Consider the following 20,939-nt stretch of genomic DNA (forward strand, 5'->3'; position numbering starts at 1 on the left):
AAATGCCATATTTATTCAAGCAGTCCTTTCAATTCTTGCACTTTTAATATTTATTATTATTATTATTATTAATAATAATAAATAGGCATTTTACATAGGAAAATAATTTGCCTGTTAAAATTACAGTTTGGCTCATTATTATTATTATTAGTAGTAGTAGTAGTAGTATACTAAATTAATATAAATTTAAATTTATTTATAAAGCACAATTAAACACAACTACCGTTGACCAATGTGCTGTACAAAGTAAAAACAACAAAACCACAGATAACAACATCAAACCAGGGCAACATCATCACCCATCAATATAGTATAAGACAGATCAAATAAAAAGTTATTTAATATAATTAATTTTCACTAAAAAAATACATGAATTTGATTTTGAGCCCAGTACCGGTAGATAAAAACAGTGCTTTTATTATACTATTTGTTAATGATAAAAAGTCATTTAAATAATTCATAATAATAAATTTTCTTAGCATATGTTTTAAAAAGTACATATATAATATAGAAATAGTGTAGTAGAGAATTAATTAATAGTGTGCTATTACGTTTTTAGTTTATTATTTAAGAAGAACATTTAAAGTAACTGGAAATTTTGACCTGTTTCACTATAAAGACATGAATTTGCACCAATGGGTCAGATAAAACTAAATATACTGATTTTATTATATTCAAGTCAAAAATACACATAAAAATGGTTCAAGTTTAACGGAAAATTAAAGTCCTTTGTTGTGACATTCTGACATGGTCAAGTTACACCAATATAAACATACACAATTTACAACAGCAGCACAAACATGTTTCAGCTGGGAATTCATCATGTGCAGTCGATTAGTTAAAATCTTGTTTAAAAGCTTCAGACCACAACACAAAGGCTAATACTAACCACACAACACACAGACAAACTCCTGAAGAGTGTCCAATAAGAAAACACTAGGTATGTGCTCACATCGTTTGGTTAAAAGATGTGCTATGATTCCTGTTTCAGGCAGGCATTGCTTAACAGTGATACACCATTAAAATCAGTGCAAGTTAAATCAATTATTTTCAACTCAAAACTAAGACATCACAAAGAATGAATGGAGAGTAAAGCTAAATTTAGTATAGCAAATTTGAACGTACGACTAGCTTTAGTGTTACAATTTGAACGTCTTGTCAAAGCATCAATACCTTGCTTGTTATTGCCATTGATACTGAACAGCTAATATTTAATATTAGCTCTCTGGTCCCAATACTTGAAATTTCAAACTAAAAACTTTTAGAGACATTAAAACAGAGGTTATAAATTAAAACATTTAAAATGAGATTTAAACCTTCCAGACTTGGACCTTCTCAGCCACCACGTACCAATTGGCATGGTCCAAGTACGAGTGCAGAACATGGAGCTCATCAACATGGTTTTGGATCAACTGTGTCAGTTCTCCTTCCCTGAATACGTGGTAGTACCTCAGACAAGAGTCCTTCAGCTGTTCACTGCTCTTTCCTTTCAACTCACCGCTTTCCAAAAGAGACACTGTGCTATCCTGCCTCTGCAAGGGCTCTTTTAAGCTCGATTTACCATCTACCTCCACATGTCCTTCAAGAGTTGATTGATCCCTCTGATAGGACACCAAGTCAGGCAGTGGTACTGAGGAACAATCATGGACAAGCTCCACAGGAGAAGTCTCATTTCCATTCCCAGAACTTCTGTTGTTGTTTTTATGGACCTGGTCATTGGGATCTGAAATGAAGACGTCTTCTTCTAGACTGGTCCTGGAAGAGGATGAAAAAAGGCTGGACATCTGCCTAATGAGACCTCTACTACTAGTTCGCCGGCTTCTGCTTTCCTTCGCTTCATTGACAGGGGTTTGTATAGTGTTGGAAGAGGAACGGGACATGGTCAGGCTGGTGAAGTCCAGCACCGAATCTAAAGATCTGGAGAAGAACCAAAACCTCTGTTGTTTCTGCTTGCTGGGGCCAACTGAGTCACCCTCGTCCACCATGGAGGATGTGCTTTTCACTTTCCTGTGCTTGTTGTTGGAAGTGGTGCCATCGCTGATGCTTTGGGATCCTTTGCCTCGCTGTCTTAAGGCGGGAGATAAAGGGGGATTGGGGTTCCAGGGAACAAAGATGTCTTGCTTCTCAAATTTGCGCCTCTTCTGCTCCATGGCCCACACGTAAATCATGATCCGGCCTCCTACACGCAGGGTGCGCGCCATCTCTTTTATTGCTCGGATACGCCGTTCTTTGGTGGACATGTGGTGGATGACTAAGCAATTGGAAGAAGTTGTATTCATAGGTCATTGATATACAATCAAGTGATTTCAAGGAACAGTTCAACCCAGAATTAAATTTGTTACTCACCCTACGCAGTCCCATAAAACCCATACTTTTACATGTACGCAATAAACGTTATCACGAATATGCATCATTTAGTCAACTATGGAAGACTTTTAATAGTGTATTTTTAATATATAATATAATTGTTAGGTTTTACAAAGTAGAGAATTAATTAGTTTGTTGATATTAAATATTTGTAAGTCCATTTAACAATATATCAATAAAATATCAAATTAAAAATATGCATACTGAAAACATTTGAACTTATTGAATCAAACTAAATATAATTTTAATACACACACACACACACACATATATATACATATTAAAAAAATCTTTGTTTTCCAATGAAGAAATACAATTACAGGTTTAAAAACTGGAGAAAGGCAACTATAACAGTGTCCTTATGTAGAATAAATCTCTGAACAATATACTACCAAAGTCAATGTAGAAAGCCCATCTCATAGTGGTTGGTGGGTTCCTGCATTTATTGGGAGCTTTCAGAGTTTTTAAACAATTATGAGACTCTGATATCATCAATAGGCACATTCATTTTCTCTCTGAGGATTCACGAGGGGTTGCCAGGTGACCCAGCTGTAACAGCCTGACAACAAATACTCCCAGACCTCCTCCAAGAAACACTAATCTCCTGTAGCCTAGTAACACCCCTTCGTCCTCCACCTTATAAAGCTTAAATAAACCCATGTAGCCACTCCATTTGAAGTTAATAGCATCATCACCAGCTGATTGAAATTAAATGGTTTGATCACTGTAATACTAGTATGTTAAAGGGGTCTTATGATGCGATTTCAAGTTTTCCTTTGTGTTACAAGCTGTTCGTGAATAGATAAGATCCCTAAAGTTGCAAAGACTAAAGTCTAAAACCCAAAGAGATATTCTTTATAAAAGTCAAGACTTGTCCATGCCCTCCTAAAACGCCTTGTTTAAACACGCCCCCACGTCTATGTCACTGTGTGGGGTGATTTTCATAAAAATTTTCACACAAAGAAAGAAGACATAAACTTTGATTCTCGCTATAACCGCCGGCACCATGTTGTGGAAATTGAGTTTCGTTGTGAAAGTGAAAATACTTTGTTTGGTTATCCAAAATCATTATTGTTAAAATAATCATTAATGTAATATTTAAGTAACTGATTTGTTAAATGGAATCTGAATGAGAATCAGAATGAATCCAAATGTTTTAGAATATTTCTTTGATGCTTTACCTGCGATGGAGAGCACTGCATCAAAACAGTCGTCTCTGTAGGGCAAACGCAGGCCATCGCAAAGCTGCACCTCGTGACCTCGACTCCACGCGGAGTCCACCAACGGCCGACACACGTCACAGCCCAACTTAAAGATATCCTCATTGATGTGTAGATATTTGCCATCGCCACATCCTGCAATAATAAAAAAAATAATCGGTGCATGTCATAAAAATTGATTTTCCCTCATGGATGATTAACTGGGCTGTTTTTCATTGCGTTCTGTAATAACTTTAATATGAATAATTGCATTTCCTAAATGCTGTCAGCTTAGTCTGTATGTGATAACGGGCCATTACGTTTTTCCAAGCAAATGAATAAAGACTATATTACATGGGTTTTTTTCAACAGTGCAAATCTTCAGATAAAAATGTGCCAATGGCTGTTTACAGGGAAAGCGTGACTTTGATCTTGCCATTCTGAGAGTTTTAGTCCTCTATTCGAGACATTAAAGACAGAAGATGAAGCATTACCGACATCAGCCACAATGCTGCCGGGCTCCTGCTCTAGCAGGAACTGTTTGACCTTGGGCCAAGCTTTGTAGCGGCTGTCGTTGAAGTAGGGTGCGATCCTCTCGTACACGCTGTGAACATGGTCTCTCTCCAGCTGGCTGGCAGCCTCGTCCATGCTGCTCTCTATTAAACCCAACGGAGCATCTTCACCACTTCAGCCAGACAGAGAGAGGAACAGAGGAGGAGAGGAGAGACATGACATGAGACCTAAAGATTGAGTCACCCTCTGCTTAATGCTTTGGTTCCACATCCATTTCTAAAAAAAAAAAAAAAAGAAATTCAATACAATATGCCATTTTCATTGGTTGTCTCTATACAGCAGTAAGAGCTTGGAGAATATACCTGAGTGAATAAAATGAGGCCCTCTTTCATTGTTATAATATAATTTCATTCATTCTATAATTTAAATAACAAATGTAAAACAGTTTAACTTTTTAAGTTATGCAAATGTTATACATTTTATTTCAAACCATAGTTTGGATCATGACCAGACAGGATGCCAATTTTGGGAGAAATGTCCTAAAAGTCAAAATAATAAAAATGTGCCAAATAATAATATAAACTAATTAATATATATATATATATATATATATATATATATATTTATTTATTTATTTATTTATTATCATCATATACACACACACATTATATTTTTTATATTATTATATATGTATATGTTTTATTAATAATTATATGTAATAATTATAATTTATATTAATATTAATATATATTATACATAAGATTTGGGCTAAATATGCTTAATTGTCATTAAAATATTAATAAAATAATTTATATATATATGTATTTTTATATATTTCAGTAAAACATTTTATTTTAGTGAAATAAGTGGAACATAAATTATCTTTATTATTTCAAAACAAATAAATGTATAAATATAGTTAATGTTTAACTAAATGTAAAAACAGAAATGGTTAATTGGAATATTCAAAAAATAATTATTAATAAATATATATATATTCTATAAAAATCTGTAAAAATTCTCAAAAACCTCTGATCTGCTTCAAAGTCTCGGATGTCATATAACAGCTACTCTTGAAACTAAACGCATCAGCTTTACAGGTTTTGCTTTCTTTACTTATTGTCAAGTATATGACCTATAACACCACATGAATTTGAAACAGGGATGCGTTCAGCTCTAAAACTAGACTAATTGCATTTCAACTGGATGAGTTGTTGAGAACTGAAGTCATGGATCAATAAGAGAACATTTCGAAGCAAATCCACATTCGATGCTGATCTACTCTCCTGCATTCAAACGACAGTGTTCAGTCAATACTCTCATGGTCCGGCCAGCAAATCAATGAGACTTTCATGTTCCATGCCAGAAGTGTTTAGACAAGTCTGCAAACTATGAATGTAATACAATGACCATTTGATCCTATTTTCACTATTACTAAACAAATGACCAGAATCCATAAAGTGTGGGTTTTGGTTGCATAAAGCATTGTGAAGGAGCAACTGACCTTTTGGGATATTACAATGAAAACAAGATTATCTTGTTATTTCATAATGCCTCTGTGGTTTGGAAATGTAGTGTACTGCCTGTTATGTGAAATCAAAAAGGTTCTTCGGTTGAAATACATGTAGCCCTAAATCGTAAACTCCACAACTGAAATCCAGATGAGCCATGAGAGACAACACAGAAGAGCATGACAATGTTCACAGTATCCAAAGAAATTATGTGTGCTCACCGCTATATGCATTGTTTTAGTAAACTGCTTGTAAAATCCATTTCTCAGCATCCAATCAATTCCAGACGGTCTTGCAAAAGGTTATTATGGCCATTTGTGGTCACAAAACATTCAATTGGGCCTTTCTGGAAATTAAATGCAATAATAAATTACTGCAAGGGCTGCATTCACATAGATACTCTCTCCATGGCAAATTATCCTAACCACAATTGTTTTCTGAGAAGTCATTTTAGACTTGCACTGACCCTCTGGCCTTGAGTGTCTATATTCAACAAGCAAGCAATATTAAAGGTCGTCCAGCCCGCACTGCATCAAATAAAGAGATAGCGGACGGTGACCTTAGAAATGTCACCTAACTGAAAGATGTCAACTGCCTGGTGTCCCTCCAACATACCTTTAAAAAATATAAAACCTCGGTCAAAGCAAAATCTTGACTTTCTGGAGGCCTTCTGTTTTGAGCGTTGTGACTTCATCACCCTTCGGACCCTGCAGTCAGCTCCATACTGTCGAGATCTCTGAGAGTCCCTCATTACGAGACTATTTTAAGATCACACCCGCTGACAGAAGGATGGGAGAGAAGCGCTACAGCGTCATCATATCGCACAACCCTAAAGAGACTCAGATTGCATCCGACTGTCCCTTCAATTCATTAAAATGCTCATCTCGACAGGCGTTATGTGAGCAACTGCAAGCTGGATGTTGTGAGAATACTGAACAGCAGCATCTAAATTTAGAAACAAACAATACCCACCAGACAACTATTCTCTTACAGAGAAACAGCAGGTCTGGTTCAGTACTAATGGAAACATGGAATGAACGATAAAGAGTTTCACTGTTTAGTATATATCTGTTGATAGATTTACTACTCCATGCAAGTATCCCATAACAGATACAGTGCATTTTTAGCATTTCTTATTTCTATAAGAACTTGGTAGTAGTAGTATAGTATGCAGTATAGTATGCAGTGTGTGTGTATTATATATATATATATATATATATATAGATATAGATTTATATAGATATATAAAATTATGTTAGTTTGACCATTTGATTTATTATGAGCACTGAATCATAAATTTAATTATGACATGCTTATACTGGGTTGATAATGAAAAATAAATATCAAATACAAATAATTTTTTATACAATTCACCGAATGAATAAATTAAATTGCATTCGAAAATTTGAGATCTTATTTGAACAGTCGTTTTGAGAATTTTATGTTTAGACATTTTAATTATTATTATTATTATTATTATTATTTTTTTGTTAGGAAAAGACCTCCATAGACTGATGCACATAAACAACATATATATACAAGCACAAGCACACGTGTGCATGTGTATATGATCTCAGTTAGTAACAGGAAATACTTGTTCATTCATTCATGTTTCTCGGGAATCACTACACTATGAAGCACATCCTGTTGATCTTGATGTTGATGTATAAAAAGTTTAAAACGCCAAAAGAAAAAATCTTCAGAGATGTTATCTCCATAACATGCATTTCACACACCTGCGTAACTGATTACTCCACGCACAAACTACACACAGAACTCGTTCAGCGTTATGCGGTACAAATCAATGTAACCTTATGTGTTCCAATTGAAAGTTTTATCTCATGTTTATTTGCAACACAAGAAACAGCGTCGTATGCATCCTATAAATCAAACCTACCTTTCCTCTCTATCAAGGCTGCAGTCGTGGATACATCAAATCCGACGGGAGGTTGTTTGTTTAATTGGCGGCATTATATTAACTCTAATGTAAAAGACGGAGATAAAACATCAATACCACACACCGACTGTGTGCAATACATCGGCTCAGGACGCACACTAGGGATGTGTTAATAAATACATGCTCACTACAGTCGACCCCTAGTCTGGTGTGATGTTCCATTCGCGAACGAAGAATTCTTTTGAACCGGTTCTTTTTATGACTCGTTCGAACCGATTCTCAATCGATTCATTAATCTCTCAAGAGTATTTTGGAAGCAAACTTTGTGCTGGAGTCAAAATAGAGAGATGTGTATCTGACATATGTGCTGAAGACTTAAAAACGCAGCTTTTGGCATAATATTTTTCAAGCAGATTTTAAAACAGTTCACGACCTGCATCAGAATGGACGAATAACTACTAAACTACGAGCTAATTATTACATTTAGACAAAACGGGGATTAAACTGTAAATGCCACACGCGAGACTTTAGGGAAAACTGTAATGACCCAAACGAGTCAAAAGAGTTCAACAATCCGTTCGAAAGAATCGACTCGCTTAGACCAATCTGATTTCCCTATTTAACTAGACGGTCGAGTGAATTTAATGAAGTCGCAGGGAACATAAAAGGGCTAGTGTGTGGCGTAACGTCCGCCACTCCGATTGGTCGGCACAGGCACGTGACCCCAATACAATAAACACATCCTGGCACATGGCCAACGATTGAGGCAAAGCAGGATTTCCATTTGATTCAGATTACAGCGTGATATGCGAGACAAAGGAGCAGGGTGTTAATAGTTTAACAAAATCCCACAGTGACTTTTAAAAGATGACAGAACAATAGATAGATTTCTAATATAGATTTTTAACCAAAATAAAAAACAATTATAGCTTATCACTCCAAGAATACCGACAAGTGTGGAAGAGTTTTTGCTTAGACCAACACTGAATTGTTTGTCGTATTTCTCAGTTCCAGTTGGCACCAAGTCGAGTTTTTCTATAGTGTGGGTGTGTATGAAAACATGCAAATTACTGCTCTCCACAAAGCTGGTATAATAGTAGAAAAACTGCTTCGTGTTGCTCAGTTGAATGCAGTCTAATGGATTTCCAGTTTCAGCTATTCAGCAGATGGTGGACCCAAAGAGAGTGCTGCATCTTACAAAAATATGTTGTTAAGTGATCATTCATAACCAAATGTTATCAAACTTGAAATGATGTATGCAGATTTATAAAGCAACGGAAAGGACGAGGAAAGCACAATATCCATATCCAGCAATCGAGATATTAAGTGCACTCGAATGGACTGAATCCGTTTTTGCCTGTAAAGAATGTATTGCATGAGAAACTGAGCCAGATTTATTTAAATCTTTAGTACATACAGATCCTGTAAACCTTCAGATATATTAATTTCTTTGTTTAATCACCTCAGTCATCAGTAAAGTGCAACTGGATCTTCTGGACAGATTTGAAAATCATGAAATTAACATAATGAGGACTGATTTTAGATGTTTGACTAGCATTATCATTACAAATAAAACATTTCACATGACTGTTACATTTCTAAAAACTATGAATGGATTAATCGATGCAAAAAGTATTTTCATATTTTTATAATTTAACAATTTAATTAAGAGAATTTTTCACTAAATATAAACCTTAATGTATATCACAAATGCATGAAAATACATCGCTGCCTTTATATTTTATAAACATGATTTGTCAAAAGGGAATCCTAATATTTTGAGGTCTTTTGCATCAAATGTTTGAAAACCCCTGGTTAAACGAACACATTACCAATAACAAATATGCAAGTTATTTATACAGAATATTTTATTGGTTCAGCAGACTGAAAAACTGAATTGGGTGGTGGGGGAGAATCTTCAATAGTTTCCCAACACGGCTAATATTAAAAACCAATGCTCTGTACCATCTCCTCCTGGTTTCAAACTGAGAAAATCAATACTGGGCTGTAAAATGTAACAAATACGTGAATTTATCATCAGACCAGTGTTCCTTTTATCTGCAGAGGCACATTTGCACATGCACAACCATATACACACAAGAATTACACAAATGAGAAGGGTTAAAAAAGGAAAGGATAAAATGACGAACAAATAAAAAAGGGAACTACAAAATGGTTATTCATGTAGCACAGTACAGAATGATATACAGAAGACACACGGGACAAGCAGTACTCCTAAAAGTTGTTCCGATTTTTTTTTTTCCTTTACTTGAACACATCAGCTGGTGCAATATATTTAAAGCTGGAGGTAAAAGCTATACAAGTTGTCTCCCTAACCTTGGGTGGGGGAAAGTAAGAGCCTGAAAACTATTTACACTTTCTTTCTCATAAGATTAAGATCACATGGTCGGCACACATAATGGAAACGAACCACGAGTCATGGTGGATAGGTGGGCAGAAGCATATGGCAGTAAAAGACGGCAAAATACAGCTGAAGCAGATGCATGGCTCCAAAAAGTCCAAACTTTCCAGAAGTTCACTCCTCTCATGGGGACTTTTTCCTTAAGTATAGCAATCTCCAATCAATCTTGCATTTTGTCTCTGTAAGCACTCATCTTCGGTCTCTTCTCCCCACCTTTCGTCGCACCTACAAAAAGATATTAGCATATATACTCAGAACTTTCAAGATTTCTTACTAATTTTTATTTATTTGTCATTCATGATTACAAGATAAAGATAAAGATAAAAAAAAATAAAAATTTTTTTTTTTTAAACATTTCTGCATTTAAGTAATATTTAAATTGATGATTTTCAAGCTCTTAGCTGAATGAATTTATGACTTTACATCACTCATGGTTATAAGAAAGATTTTTTTAACCTTCATTCAGATTTTTGGAACAGATTTCTACATAGAAATAATATAATTTTAACTATTACTATACTTGAATGGATCATATTTCCTGTCCATTTAATTTTTGTGACCTTCCATCATTATTACTAGAGACATAAATACACACATACATATATATATATATTTTTTTTTTTTTCACAAAGTTAAACATTGTGATGGATGATGACATCAGCGGGTGCGAGTGGGGGGGACTGGGGGAAGTGTGCCCAAAGCATCGATCCTTATACGGGAAAACAACAAACGATTCCAAACACTGTGTCTACACCAGACGCGAACGGCGTGACAAAATACAATAGAACCACTGATCTGTAATAAAGATTCATTATATATAGATCAGTCAATAGAACTTAGCATTATCAGTGATGCTGTCTACACTTGAAGCGGCACGGCATGACACCACAAATACCTGACTGTAAACTGTTGCCGCATTCTATTTATGACATGCTGACACTCAATTCAGATGATTTTCAAAGGTCCCTTTGTGGCGTCCAGTGTAGACAGTCTTTAGCTGATGCAGCACGGCGCCACATGACAACTTTCGAGTCTGGAGTAGGGATGGGTACCGAAACCCGGTACTAAAATGGCCCCGGGGCTAAATTACGAAAGACCGTAGTATCAGTAAGATCTGACGGTATCAGTTCTGCTTTCGGTACTGGAGGGGAAAAATGTAATGTACTATGTATTTTTGCTTAATGATGTTATTGTGCAAATTTTATCTTACCAAACATTTCTAATTTGCGATATTAAGACGTTTGTCTGTAAAATCTGCAAGATCTCTCAGACAGAGGCTGTCTGTCAGTCACACACACACACACACACAACAAGAACGAGTGCGGCGCACGCACACGCATAAGGGGCCGTTCACATATCGCGTCTTTTGCGTGCTCAAGTTCGTTATTTCAAATGTAGGCACGCGGTATGTGTGCTCATAATGAAAGCCACGTGGTCGCGACGCGCACACGCTGTGACGAGCTACTTTTTTCCAGGCGCGTCCGCACCGCATCGAGTTAAAAACATCTTAATGTTTCAGAATGCCACAAGCGCACTGCAGGTCATGTAACTTCCTCACCTTTTCCGTAATAACGTTGAAAGCTCAGCCAAGATGAAGGAACAGCTGATAGCGTCTTCATGGAGAGAGCAGGTCATAGTTGCTTAGCAAGTGCCCGAAGGCTTTGGTGAAAAAAAATCAGAAAGCGGCGGGCATAGCGTTTTCCACGCGTTTTTTAGATGCGATATGTGAATGGCCCCTTACATTACGAAAACTCCTGCTTAATACAAAGACTGACGATGGCGGAGACAGCAAAACGTTCCAATGTGTGATTATACTTCACTAGAGTTGATGCAGACAACGCTGGTTGTCATTAGTGCAACAAATTTTTTGCATGTAAGGGCGGAAACACAAGCAATCTGTTAAAGCTTCTTTAAAAAGTGCATTATGTGCAGACAGAGAAATGCAAAGTTTTCGACTGCCTAACACAACACAAAGTAACAACACAAAGTAACGATAAGAATACCGTTAAAGTACCGGACTGTTAAGCAGTATCGGTAAGAGTAGTAATACTGTTAAAACCTTAACGATACCCATCCCTAGTCTGGAGTAGACACGACTTAAGGAGAAATGACTGATGATGATGGTGAAAGATTTACAGATCCTCTGAACCACTGACAAACATATAATCTTAATGTGTGGTAAGAGTTTCAGGAGAAAGGAAACTCACTTTAGGTGAAGAGTCCATTGCCTCATCCTCTTCGTCCTCACTCTGCTGGGCTATGCCCATCTCCTCTTCAGACTCCTCTTCCTGGTTGGCAGCAGCTCTTGATCTCCCACCGCTAAGACAGATTGTATGAGTCAGAAAAAAACCATGAAACAGACCTAATCACAAGTATATACTCCAGTGAGCATCAAGGGTAAATGCCAGAAAGCTTTGTACCTGGCTTTCTTAGCTGCTGTCTGTGACTTTGGAGGTCGTCCTCTTCTTTTCTGAGGTGTGGATTCCACAGAATCGCTGGTGGTATCTGCCTCTCCTCTGTGAAAAACCATTTCAAATTCACATGTTAAGAATAAAGGGATTGTGGGTATTCAGTAAGTTTAGTACCAGTTCACCTATAAGGTCATATATATGTATGACCTTAATATATATACACACAGACATATACATACACATGAGGAAGAATATTAGGGCATACAGGCAGCCACTCACCTTGGTTTACGTCCTCTTCTGCCTTTGGGCTTCACCTCCATATTTTCACTGCCTGCATCATCCTCATCGTCCTCCTCTTCCTCCAGCTCTTCCTCATTTTCTTCATCTGCAGGTGGAGCAGTCTTCCTGCGACCCCTCCTGCCCTTGCTGGGCGTCTCATCCTTTGAGGCTGCTGATTTGGGGGGCCGTCCTCGTCGCCCTTTCTTGGGTGGACTGTTCTGTTCATCTTCGGTCTCCATGGTGGCCTCTGCCATGCTGCCGTCTTCGCCCCACTGGTCCTCGGCATCATCAGTGCTCGTGTTGGCTGCTTTCTTTCGGCCCCGTTTGGGCTTGGACTCCTGGCCCTTGTCATCCTGGTTGGCTGCAGCACCCCGCTTGCGCCCCCTGCTGGGCTTTTCAGTCTCAGATGGGCTCTTCATTGAAATGTCTTCATTCTCACTGTGGTCCACATCAGCAGAGTCCAGCCTGGGTTGAAAAAAAAGATATTTAGGTTGTTGTCTACGCTTGTATTGTATATGTGTGTGTGTCTATATATATATATATATATATTAGAGGTGGGCATAGATTAATTTTTTTAATCTAGATTAATCTAGATTAATCTATATTAAAATGGCTCATTCGAATTCTGCCGACGGCATTCAGAATATGTGTGTTACCCAAATAAAATTGACAAACAGTAAGTCTTTGAGAAAGGGTTTATCAAGCTAGATGGTGCATAAGAAATGTACATCTCCTGTTTCCAAAATGCATCACAAAGTGCTTGAAAAAGCTGTAAACTAATTCCACATTGCACAAGCGGGGACCCGGTGAAGGTTATACCAGTGGGCCCTGTTTGAAATTGTCTAATTTGTATGTTCGTTTATTTTTTATTTATTTGTGCTATTTACACAATGTTTAAGGTTTTTTCAAGTTTGTAGGTGTCAAGGTACAGAAACTAAATAATTAAATGTAAAAAAGCACTGGATAGTCTTCAATGTAAAAATGAAATATACAATCAAACCTACATTTATTCAGACACCTTCAACATTTCTCACATTATTACAGTTTTGCTATATATATCAAAAAATATATCTGGTGTCTGAATAATTTTTGGTTTGACTGTTAAAACTACAAAGTAGTCAAGAGCAGTGAATGATTTTCTTTCTTTCATTTTCTAGGATTAACATTACAGCAGCCAATAGCTAAATTAGGCACGGTCACTTGACGATGAACGCATCCAATATAATACACATCCCATTTTTCTCCTCAACTGTTTACTTTCACTTAAGAAATAACTGACAGTTTTTTTCGAGCATAATTTCCAAGATGGATATTTTGACATATTTCGTATGTATTTGTCGGCACTAGAGCAAAAATAAGCAAATTCGATGTTCAAGTGTTTTGATCAAAACACTTGAAAACGCTTATTTTTAGCCTCTCGAGACGCCTTTCTCTGTGTGAGCCCTGAACACCAGAACACCGCGAGTACGTTACTGAATCGGGCTCTTTCACATCTTGTTGTTTGTTCAAACTGCGATTTGTATTTGTTCGTTCCGGTGCAGGAGGGACTTTGAGGAGAACTTTGCAGAAGAGAGCTCGGTTCAGTGTCGCTGTCCGTTAGGCTGGCCTCAGCGAGTCAGTTATATAAAATATCAAGGTGAAGGTCATCATAGCTCGCTTAGTATAGAACCAGCTACCAACCCAACTTTGAGAATAGATTAACGGTGATATTTTTTTTTATCGCCCGATAAGAGTCTCGCGTTAACGCAGCACGTTAACGGCGATAACGGCCCACCACTAATATACATACATATATATATATATATATATATATATATAGACACAGACACACACACACACACATATACAATACAAGAGTAGACAACAACCTAAATATCTTTTTTCAACCCAGGCTGGACTCTGCTGATGTGGACCACAGTGAGAATGAAGACAATATTATATATATATATATATAATATTGTATTGAAATAGATTAATACAATTCACAATAAATATATATAAAAAAGAAGTAATTTTTCATTTGTTTGTCTTTGAATATAAGGACACCTATGAGTTTGGCTTTATAAATGAATGAAATAATAAAGAGATTAAAAGTATTGAGGGATGCCATGAGTCATCTCAATGCCATCAAGCAGTACATCCCCCAAGCGTTATTTCAATGTGGCACAGGTAAAAGAAAACTGAAATTATTGTGCTTTCGTGACGCTGATCCATGAAACACTCCATTCAAAAGAATTTCAATGACACCTATTTGGAGATAACCATCGCACACCTATCCTCCCTGCTTTCACTCGAGCAGGGATGTTGAAAGGCGGGATGATTACTGAACACTGTGGCCTCAAAAGAGCCTGTTTAGTCCACAGTAGGAGGCATGACAATATTACAGTCCGAGGAGAGGCAGCGTGTCTCATGTTATTTATAATGCTTGTGTGTTCATGCTCACCACCATTGGTTTAATGGGACATCTGTAACAAATTTATGCTTCTGAACAGATAAAGCTACAAATATGTCATTTTTAGGGATGTGCTAAACTACATATTTTCCAAAGCGGCACACGGATTAGAGTGTGAAAGCCATCTCTAGCCATGACATTGTTTTTCAATATAGCAATAGTGAGGCCGGATTACTGAACATCTCATTCAAGTTGGTTATTACTTTACCCAAATTACTAAGCATTCATAAACCTCATGAAAATAATAAATAACTTTATATAACTATTTATAAACTAAAATAAAAAAATTTAGATAAGCAGTATATTTGAACCATAAATTTGCTTAAAAGAAAAAAAAAAAAAAAGACCTATAACCACCATTTTTGTACAATTAACATGCAAATGTAAACTTGAGAAAATTTTCTTGAAACACAGTGTAATCATCCATATACACTACTGTTCGAAAGCTTTTTTTTTTTTAAAAATGTTTTTAAAAGACGTCTCCCATGCTCACCAATGCATTTATTTGATCAAAAATGCAGTAATATCAAAATTTTTAAATAACTTTTAATATATGTTTAAATGATAATATTTCCTGTGATGGTAAAGCTGAATTTTCAGCATCATTACTCCAGTCTGCAGTGCCACATGATCCTTCAGAAATCATTCTAATATACTGATTTGCTGTGCAAGAAACATTTAATATTATTGTGGAAAACAGTTGTGAAGCAATGAAAAAAAAAATAGCAGCACTGATCTGAAACTGAAATCTTTTTTAACTGCGTTTAATTAATAAATGTGTTTAATGTCACATCAACTGAATGAGTCCTTGATCAATATTTATTGATCAAATCTTACTCTTAACTTGAAAATGGTAGTGTACATGAATGAGCTCACATGTACGTGGGTTTGTGACACTAACCGTCCTTTACTGCGGCCAGGGGAGCTGGGGTTGGAGTTACTGCTGGCATTGCTCATGGTCTCCATGCGAGAGAGTTTGGTCTGCAGTTTTCCTGTGGCGGACAAGGGCTTGTTCACGGCTCCCAGCACGTTTGCTGCCTTGGGCTGCAGAGAGAATCAAGCAGTCAATTTCACAGTCCTGTTAGACCCAAGAAGGCTAAAAGCATAGAATAGAGGGCAAATACATACCTTTCCTGGGGTAAAGAATGACTTCATCTCAGCCGGTAGATAGTTTTTCGTGTTACTGAAATTCTGAAAGATAATTGTTTTTGTTTTTTTACTTGAACCGACTTTTTTTTTTATTCTGATGGCAAATCTGCAAATGTAGTTAAAGTTTGTGCTCACAGCAGGGCTTCCACACCTACTGACCAATCACTTTCTATGACTTCTGACTAGATCAAGACTTATATTTTATTTTTCTTAAGAAAATTGTATAAACACTACAGACATTATGTATACATAATGATACGTAAATAAAAAGCTGCTCTTCATGGGAGATATGGGTTCAAATCCAGTCATAATCCTATACTGCCTCCCTCCCCCCATCCATTTTCCAGTCCCTTTTAAGCAAACAAAAAAAACTAAAATAATAATTCCCTGATATGTCTATAACTGGAAGCCCTGCAGCAGTCCAACAAAGGAAATAGTTAAGCACCTTGTCCGGTTGTGTGAAGTAGCGCGCAGGCAGTACAGGATCTTTAGGTGACTCTAGACTGTATGTGGTACTTTTGGAGATGACGATGTTCATGGCTACATCACACACTGTGTACAATTTCTGCAAGGAGAGAGAGAGAGAAAGAGAGAGAGAAAGAGAGAGAGAGAGAGAATTGTGAAGTGTAAAATCAATTTGTGTGTGATCATTTTCACAGAGCAACATACTAAATATTGTCAGCTGTTCATAATGACACTAGAAGACACCAGTAGAACAATAATGTAAATATGAAACAAGGGTTAAAGCATTCCAATGACTCTTCATGTTTGTTTATCTTCTAAAAGTTAGGGGTAGGTAAGATTATTTTAATGTTTCTGAAATAAGCTTGCATTAATATGGTCAAAAATACAGTGAAAACACGGATGTTGTGAAATGTTTTATTTTAATATATTTTAAAATGTAATTTATTTCTGTAAACATTGTGCTGCTTTTTTGTGGAAAAAGAAAGGAGTATTTGAATAGAAAGTTTAAAAGAACAGCATTTATTTTAAATAGAATTGTATAATCTTATAAGAGATTTCTGTCACTTTTGATCAATTTAATGCCTTCCTTTCTGAATAAAAAGTATTGATTCATTTTATATAATCATTTAAAAATCCCTAGACATGTTGTTAGTTAGAACAACTTTTGAAAAACCATATAAGAAAAACAAAGCATCACTCTAAAACAAGACGGACCTCATTAATTTTGGGATCATCCGGACACTGTCCATCTTTTGTCTGTTTTATGTTTTCCACCATTTTCCTGATAAACGCATGGCTGTTGTTTTCATTTTTGGCCATTAGGATCTCCAAAACAAACCACAAAGCCCTGAAGGAAAAGGGAAGATATGAGAGAGAAACATCATTCTCAAGATTAAAGGCAGATGGCAGCTCTGGAACACCATTTATCAGTGTTTTCGGCAGCCAGCCAAACATCTAACAAGCTGCACATTTTCTCCACTGTTTATGAAAATTTGACAGGCAACATATTTGTAACAAATATCTAGCTCAAATTACGCATCTGACATTTTCAAAGCATGAACGGACAACCCAATGAAGAGATAAACATTCTCCAATTAAAGATGGAAGAGCAGCGTAAGGAGTTTGTGTGGACTCACTCTTTGATGTCTTTGAGCTGCTCGATGTCCTGGACTTTCACGTAGTCTGGGTCGTGGACCAAAAGGTGAATTGCATATGGCACCACATACTCCGGCAGGAGCGATATCAGCTTTTCTGCAGTACACAAATACATGCTTTATTATTAATATCAGTGTTATAAAACCTAGACATATTCCCAGACCCACAATATTTTAAAATAGCCGAAGTTTGTCCTGTGGCTCATGAGTATGAATTACGATTGGAATTCATGACGTGCAAAGAATTCATTTATGAGCAACAGATGAAGATACCAACACAATGGACCGGCGAATCCACTTGACAGGACAGGCATAACAACCGGCTCTTTCGCATAATGATCCTGATGAACCGTTCAACTCAGCAGCTAAAGATTTCAATGTACCAGAAGATGCATGAATATTAACTAAAAAGATCACTATCTAACAGGGAATTTGATTCTGCTTCTGATTCCTAAATGATGCTTTCAATATTTGAAAGATGCATCAAGATGCATTGTGAATCAATATGGAATGGAATTGTGAGTCCTTGTTTCAAATCTAAATAAATTGTGAGGTGCCTAAATATTTCCACTTTTATAATACAGCAGTGGTTAGAGTTAGACATGAGGTTTTTTTTTCTTCAGCGATTCATTACACAAAAAACTTCATCTGACAGTCTATATAAGCCGAATGAAAACATGGTGGTAAACGGCACACTTAAAAAACATTTTTTACTACAAAATAGAGAACCTAACATGTATATGAACTGGAGAATCATTTCTTTAATTTATAATCAATTTTAAATTAATTACTAAAAATTAATAGTTTTTAGTCATGTGACTGGGGTGAAGACCTGGAGGGCAAAATCCATGGAACTGTACCAAGAGCCTGTCAATTAATATGCACTGAGAATAATTTTGGAATTAGATTTTGACTCCCTAAATTGAACAGGATTTTTTTTGTACAGATTAAAAAAAAAAAAAAAAAAATCAACTCAGAAGAGTTACTAATTCAAACAAGACATATGGTTGTTGTTTCATGCAACACAACAAACAACAAACCAGTCAATTAAAGTACTTTTTAATATAAACTAAATATGAACTGGGTTTCTTCATTCCTAGCCCTTGCCTTCAGAGCAGGATTTAGACAGGCTCTCCTTACCACTGACTGCTGCATGCTGTTTCAGGTATTCCCTGCGCAGGTTGATGTTTTTGACCAGGCACTGGCGGGCATGTGCCCTGCGCTCCTTCACTGGGTCTTTGGCACACAACGTGAACACGGCCAGATATTCCAGTGGTAGACGCAATCTGCACAGACCTTTGTGTAGCTTCTGAGCGAAGGCCTGTCGCACCTGGTAGCACTCGTCCTGAGAAAGACAGGATTCATTAGTTCCTCATGAATCGTTTAGCATCATGCTTTTATTCATTGGCTTACGAAACACTCCAAGGACACAAACTCTAGAGTAGTCTGGGGTTAAGTGCCACCATCAGGCTTGTGCAATGGTGTGCACTCCTGAATCAGCTTTTTTTTTTGGTTTGAACCTACAACTTTTTGGTTTCCTGTATAGGTCATCATTAAATACAAACTGACCCCATTGTCTTTTTTTAATGCACATTCCTCAATCTTATTGTGAAAGATGGATCACTTTCTCTGGAACAATTTTTCTACTGGTGTCCCTTTTTGGTTGTCTGTCAACAACATAATTAAATAGCCTGCACAGCCTACCTAAGCATTGGTTTTCCAAACATGCGTTTGGTCTGGCTCCATTTTAATATTAAACACCCACTTCCAACAAACCAATTAATTCCCAGCCAATTTTTCTGATTGAATATCCTGTTTGCAATCCGATAGAGTAACAGGTTTTTGAATGAGGCTACACCTTCTATCTGCAGTAGGAAAGATATTGTTTTCAATGGATTTAATCTGGGGTACTGAAGCGGACTTCTGATTTTATCAGTCAGATAAACTGGACATTAAATTACATTATAGAGCATGACTGGTGACCAGGAAGACAGCGAATCACTACACTACCAGCCTGTTAGTCAAACCAGAGTAACCCATTAAAATGATGTTAAGGGATTTTCTTTTTGCCATTAAGATGAAATATAAGTCCATAAGGCCAATATGGAGTCAGACAAGGAGCCTGGCGATGGGTCTTACGTTGATGACAAGGGCGCAGAGCTGGTACTGCTCCAGGGTGATGATCTCATGGTAGCACGGCTCCTGAGCGAGACGAAGTATGGCACAGCCGGCTGCCAGCCGCAGACGAGACATGTCCGGCTTACTGTAATCACAGAAAATCAGCACATGAAATCACTCCCATATTACAGACAGATAAATACAATAAAAATGTGCCATGTATGCAATCATTTTACAGTATAAGGGTTCATTAATTTATTTGGGCATTGAGTTTTCTATTTAATTATAATAACAATATGACAAAAGAATGCTGAAACTTTTTTACCAGTTTCCACAAAAAAATTATGTAATATTAAGCAGCACAACTTTATCACTAAATCAGCATATCACAATGATTTCTGAAAGACCATGTTGTCACTAAAGACTTGAGTGCTGGCTGCTGACAATCCAGGGAATAAACTAGACAGTAAAATATATTAAATTAGAAAACAGTGGTTTTAAATTGTAAAACTATTTCACAATATTACTATAATTACTGGATTTCAATCAAATAAATGCAGCCTTGGTGAGCATAAAGAGACTCCTTTCAAAAACAGCATTTTGTTTACAGACCTTCAACTACTGAACAGTATATTTGCCAAAAGTGTTGGAAATGTCACTCACCCCATCTTGCCCTGCTCCGTCAGGTCACCGTCGCTGCTCAGGATAGCCGTCAGCATTCTCAGAGTGGAGTTGCCAGATTTACTCTGGTTGTTCTTCACACCGAGCAGCCATCTGACCATCAGTTTCAGACCCTGAATCTGAGACACACAGAGACAGAGAAACACTGAACATACTTCAATGCTCGGTATCATCTCCTGTGAGTGCAAGCTGAGGTGCCATCAATTTACAATGTAAAGGAGAAAAAAAAAGAACCCATCTATCCATTTCTGTTGGGAATCTATGCAATACTGGCTGAGAAGTGAATCACTGGTACTTTCTTCAATATAAAAATGAATAAAT

At 36.8% G+C, this 20,939-nt stretch overlaps 2 protein-coding genes across 3 annotated transcripts in view; both read right to left on the reverse strand.

Moving 5' to 3' along the window:
* Nucleotides 1-893: 893 nt before the first annotated feature.
* LOC113058660 (probable tRNA methyltransferase 9B) lies at nucleotides 894-7,565 on the reverse strand. 2 transcript variants are annotated; one of them, XM_026226776.1, is made up of 4 exons: nucleotides 7,488-7,565; nucleotides 4,061-4,251; nucleotides 3,549-3,722; nucleotides 894-2,251 (listed from the first exon to the last, which is right to left on the reverse strand). In XM_026226776.1, the coding sequence occupies exons 2-4, from the start codon at nucleotides 4,212-4,214 to the stop codon at nucleotides 1,311-1,313; spliced, it is 1,269 nt and encodes a 422-aa protein (XP_026082561.1). In that variant the 5' UTR covers nucleotides 4,215-4,251; nucleotides 7,488-7,565; the 3' UTR covers nucleotides 894-1,310. The 2 variants fall into 2 exon arrangements, with proteins under 2 accessions (XP_026082561.1, XP_026082559.1); XM_026226774.1 differs by having other exon boundaries at nucleotides 4,061-4,355; nucleotides 7,488-7,517.
* Nucleotides 7,566-9,751: 2,186 nt separating this feature from the next.
* The window catches only part of LOC113058661 (sister chromatid cohesion protein PDS5 homolog B-like), a 32,879-nt gene continuing 21,691 nt past the window's right edge, over nucleotides 9,752-20,939 (reverse strand). Inside the window, exons 23-34 of the mRNA XM_026226777.1 lie at nucleotides 20,601-20,737; nucleotides 19,959-20,082; nucleotides 18,960-19,164; nucleotides 17,802-17,916; nucleotides 17,380-17,512; nucleotides 16,646-16,765; nucleotides 16,180-16,242; nucleotides 15,953-16,095; nucleotides 12,600-13,064; nucleotides 12,330-12,425; nucleotides 12,117-12,228; nucleotides 9,752-10,134 (exon numbers count right to left, since the gene is read on the reverse strand). Coding sequence (XP_026082562.1) covers nucleotides 10,099-10,134; nucleotides 12,117-12,228; nucleotides 12,330-12,425; nucleotides 12,600-13,064; nucleotides 15,953-16,095; nucleotides 16,180-16,242; nucleotides 16,646-16,765; nucleotides 17,380-17,512; nucleotides 17,802-17,916; nucleotides 18,960-19,164; nucleotides 19,959-20,082; nucleotides 20,601-20,737 — 1,749 coding nt within the window. The 3' untranslated portion in view covers nucleotides 9,752-10,098. The remainder of the gene's footprint in view (nucleotides 10,135-12,116; nucleotides 12,229-12,329; nucleotides 12,426-12,599; nucleotides 13,065-15,952; nucleotides 16,096-16,179; nucleotides 16,243-16,645; nucleotides 16,766-17,379; nucleotides 17,513-17,801; nucleotides 17,917-18,959; nucleotides 19,165-19,958; nucleotides 20,083-20,600; nucleotides 20,738-20,939) is intronic.

This window comes from Carassius auratus, chromosome 40 (assembly GCF_003368295.1).
Source record: "Carassius auratus strain Wakin chromosome 40, ASM336829v1, whole genome shotgun sequence".
Taxonomy (NCBI): Eukaryota; Metazoa; Chordata; class Actinopteri; order Cypriniformes; family Cyprinidae; genus Carassius; species Carassius auratus.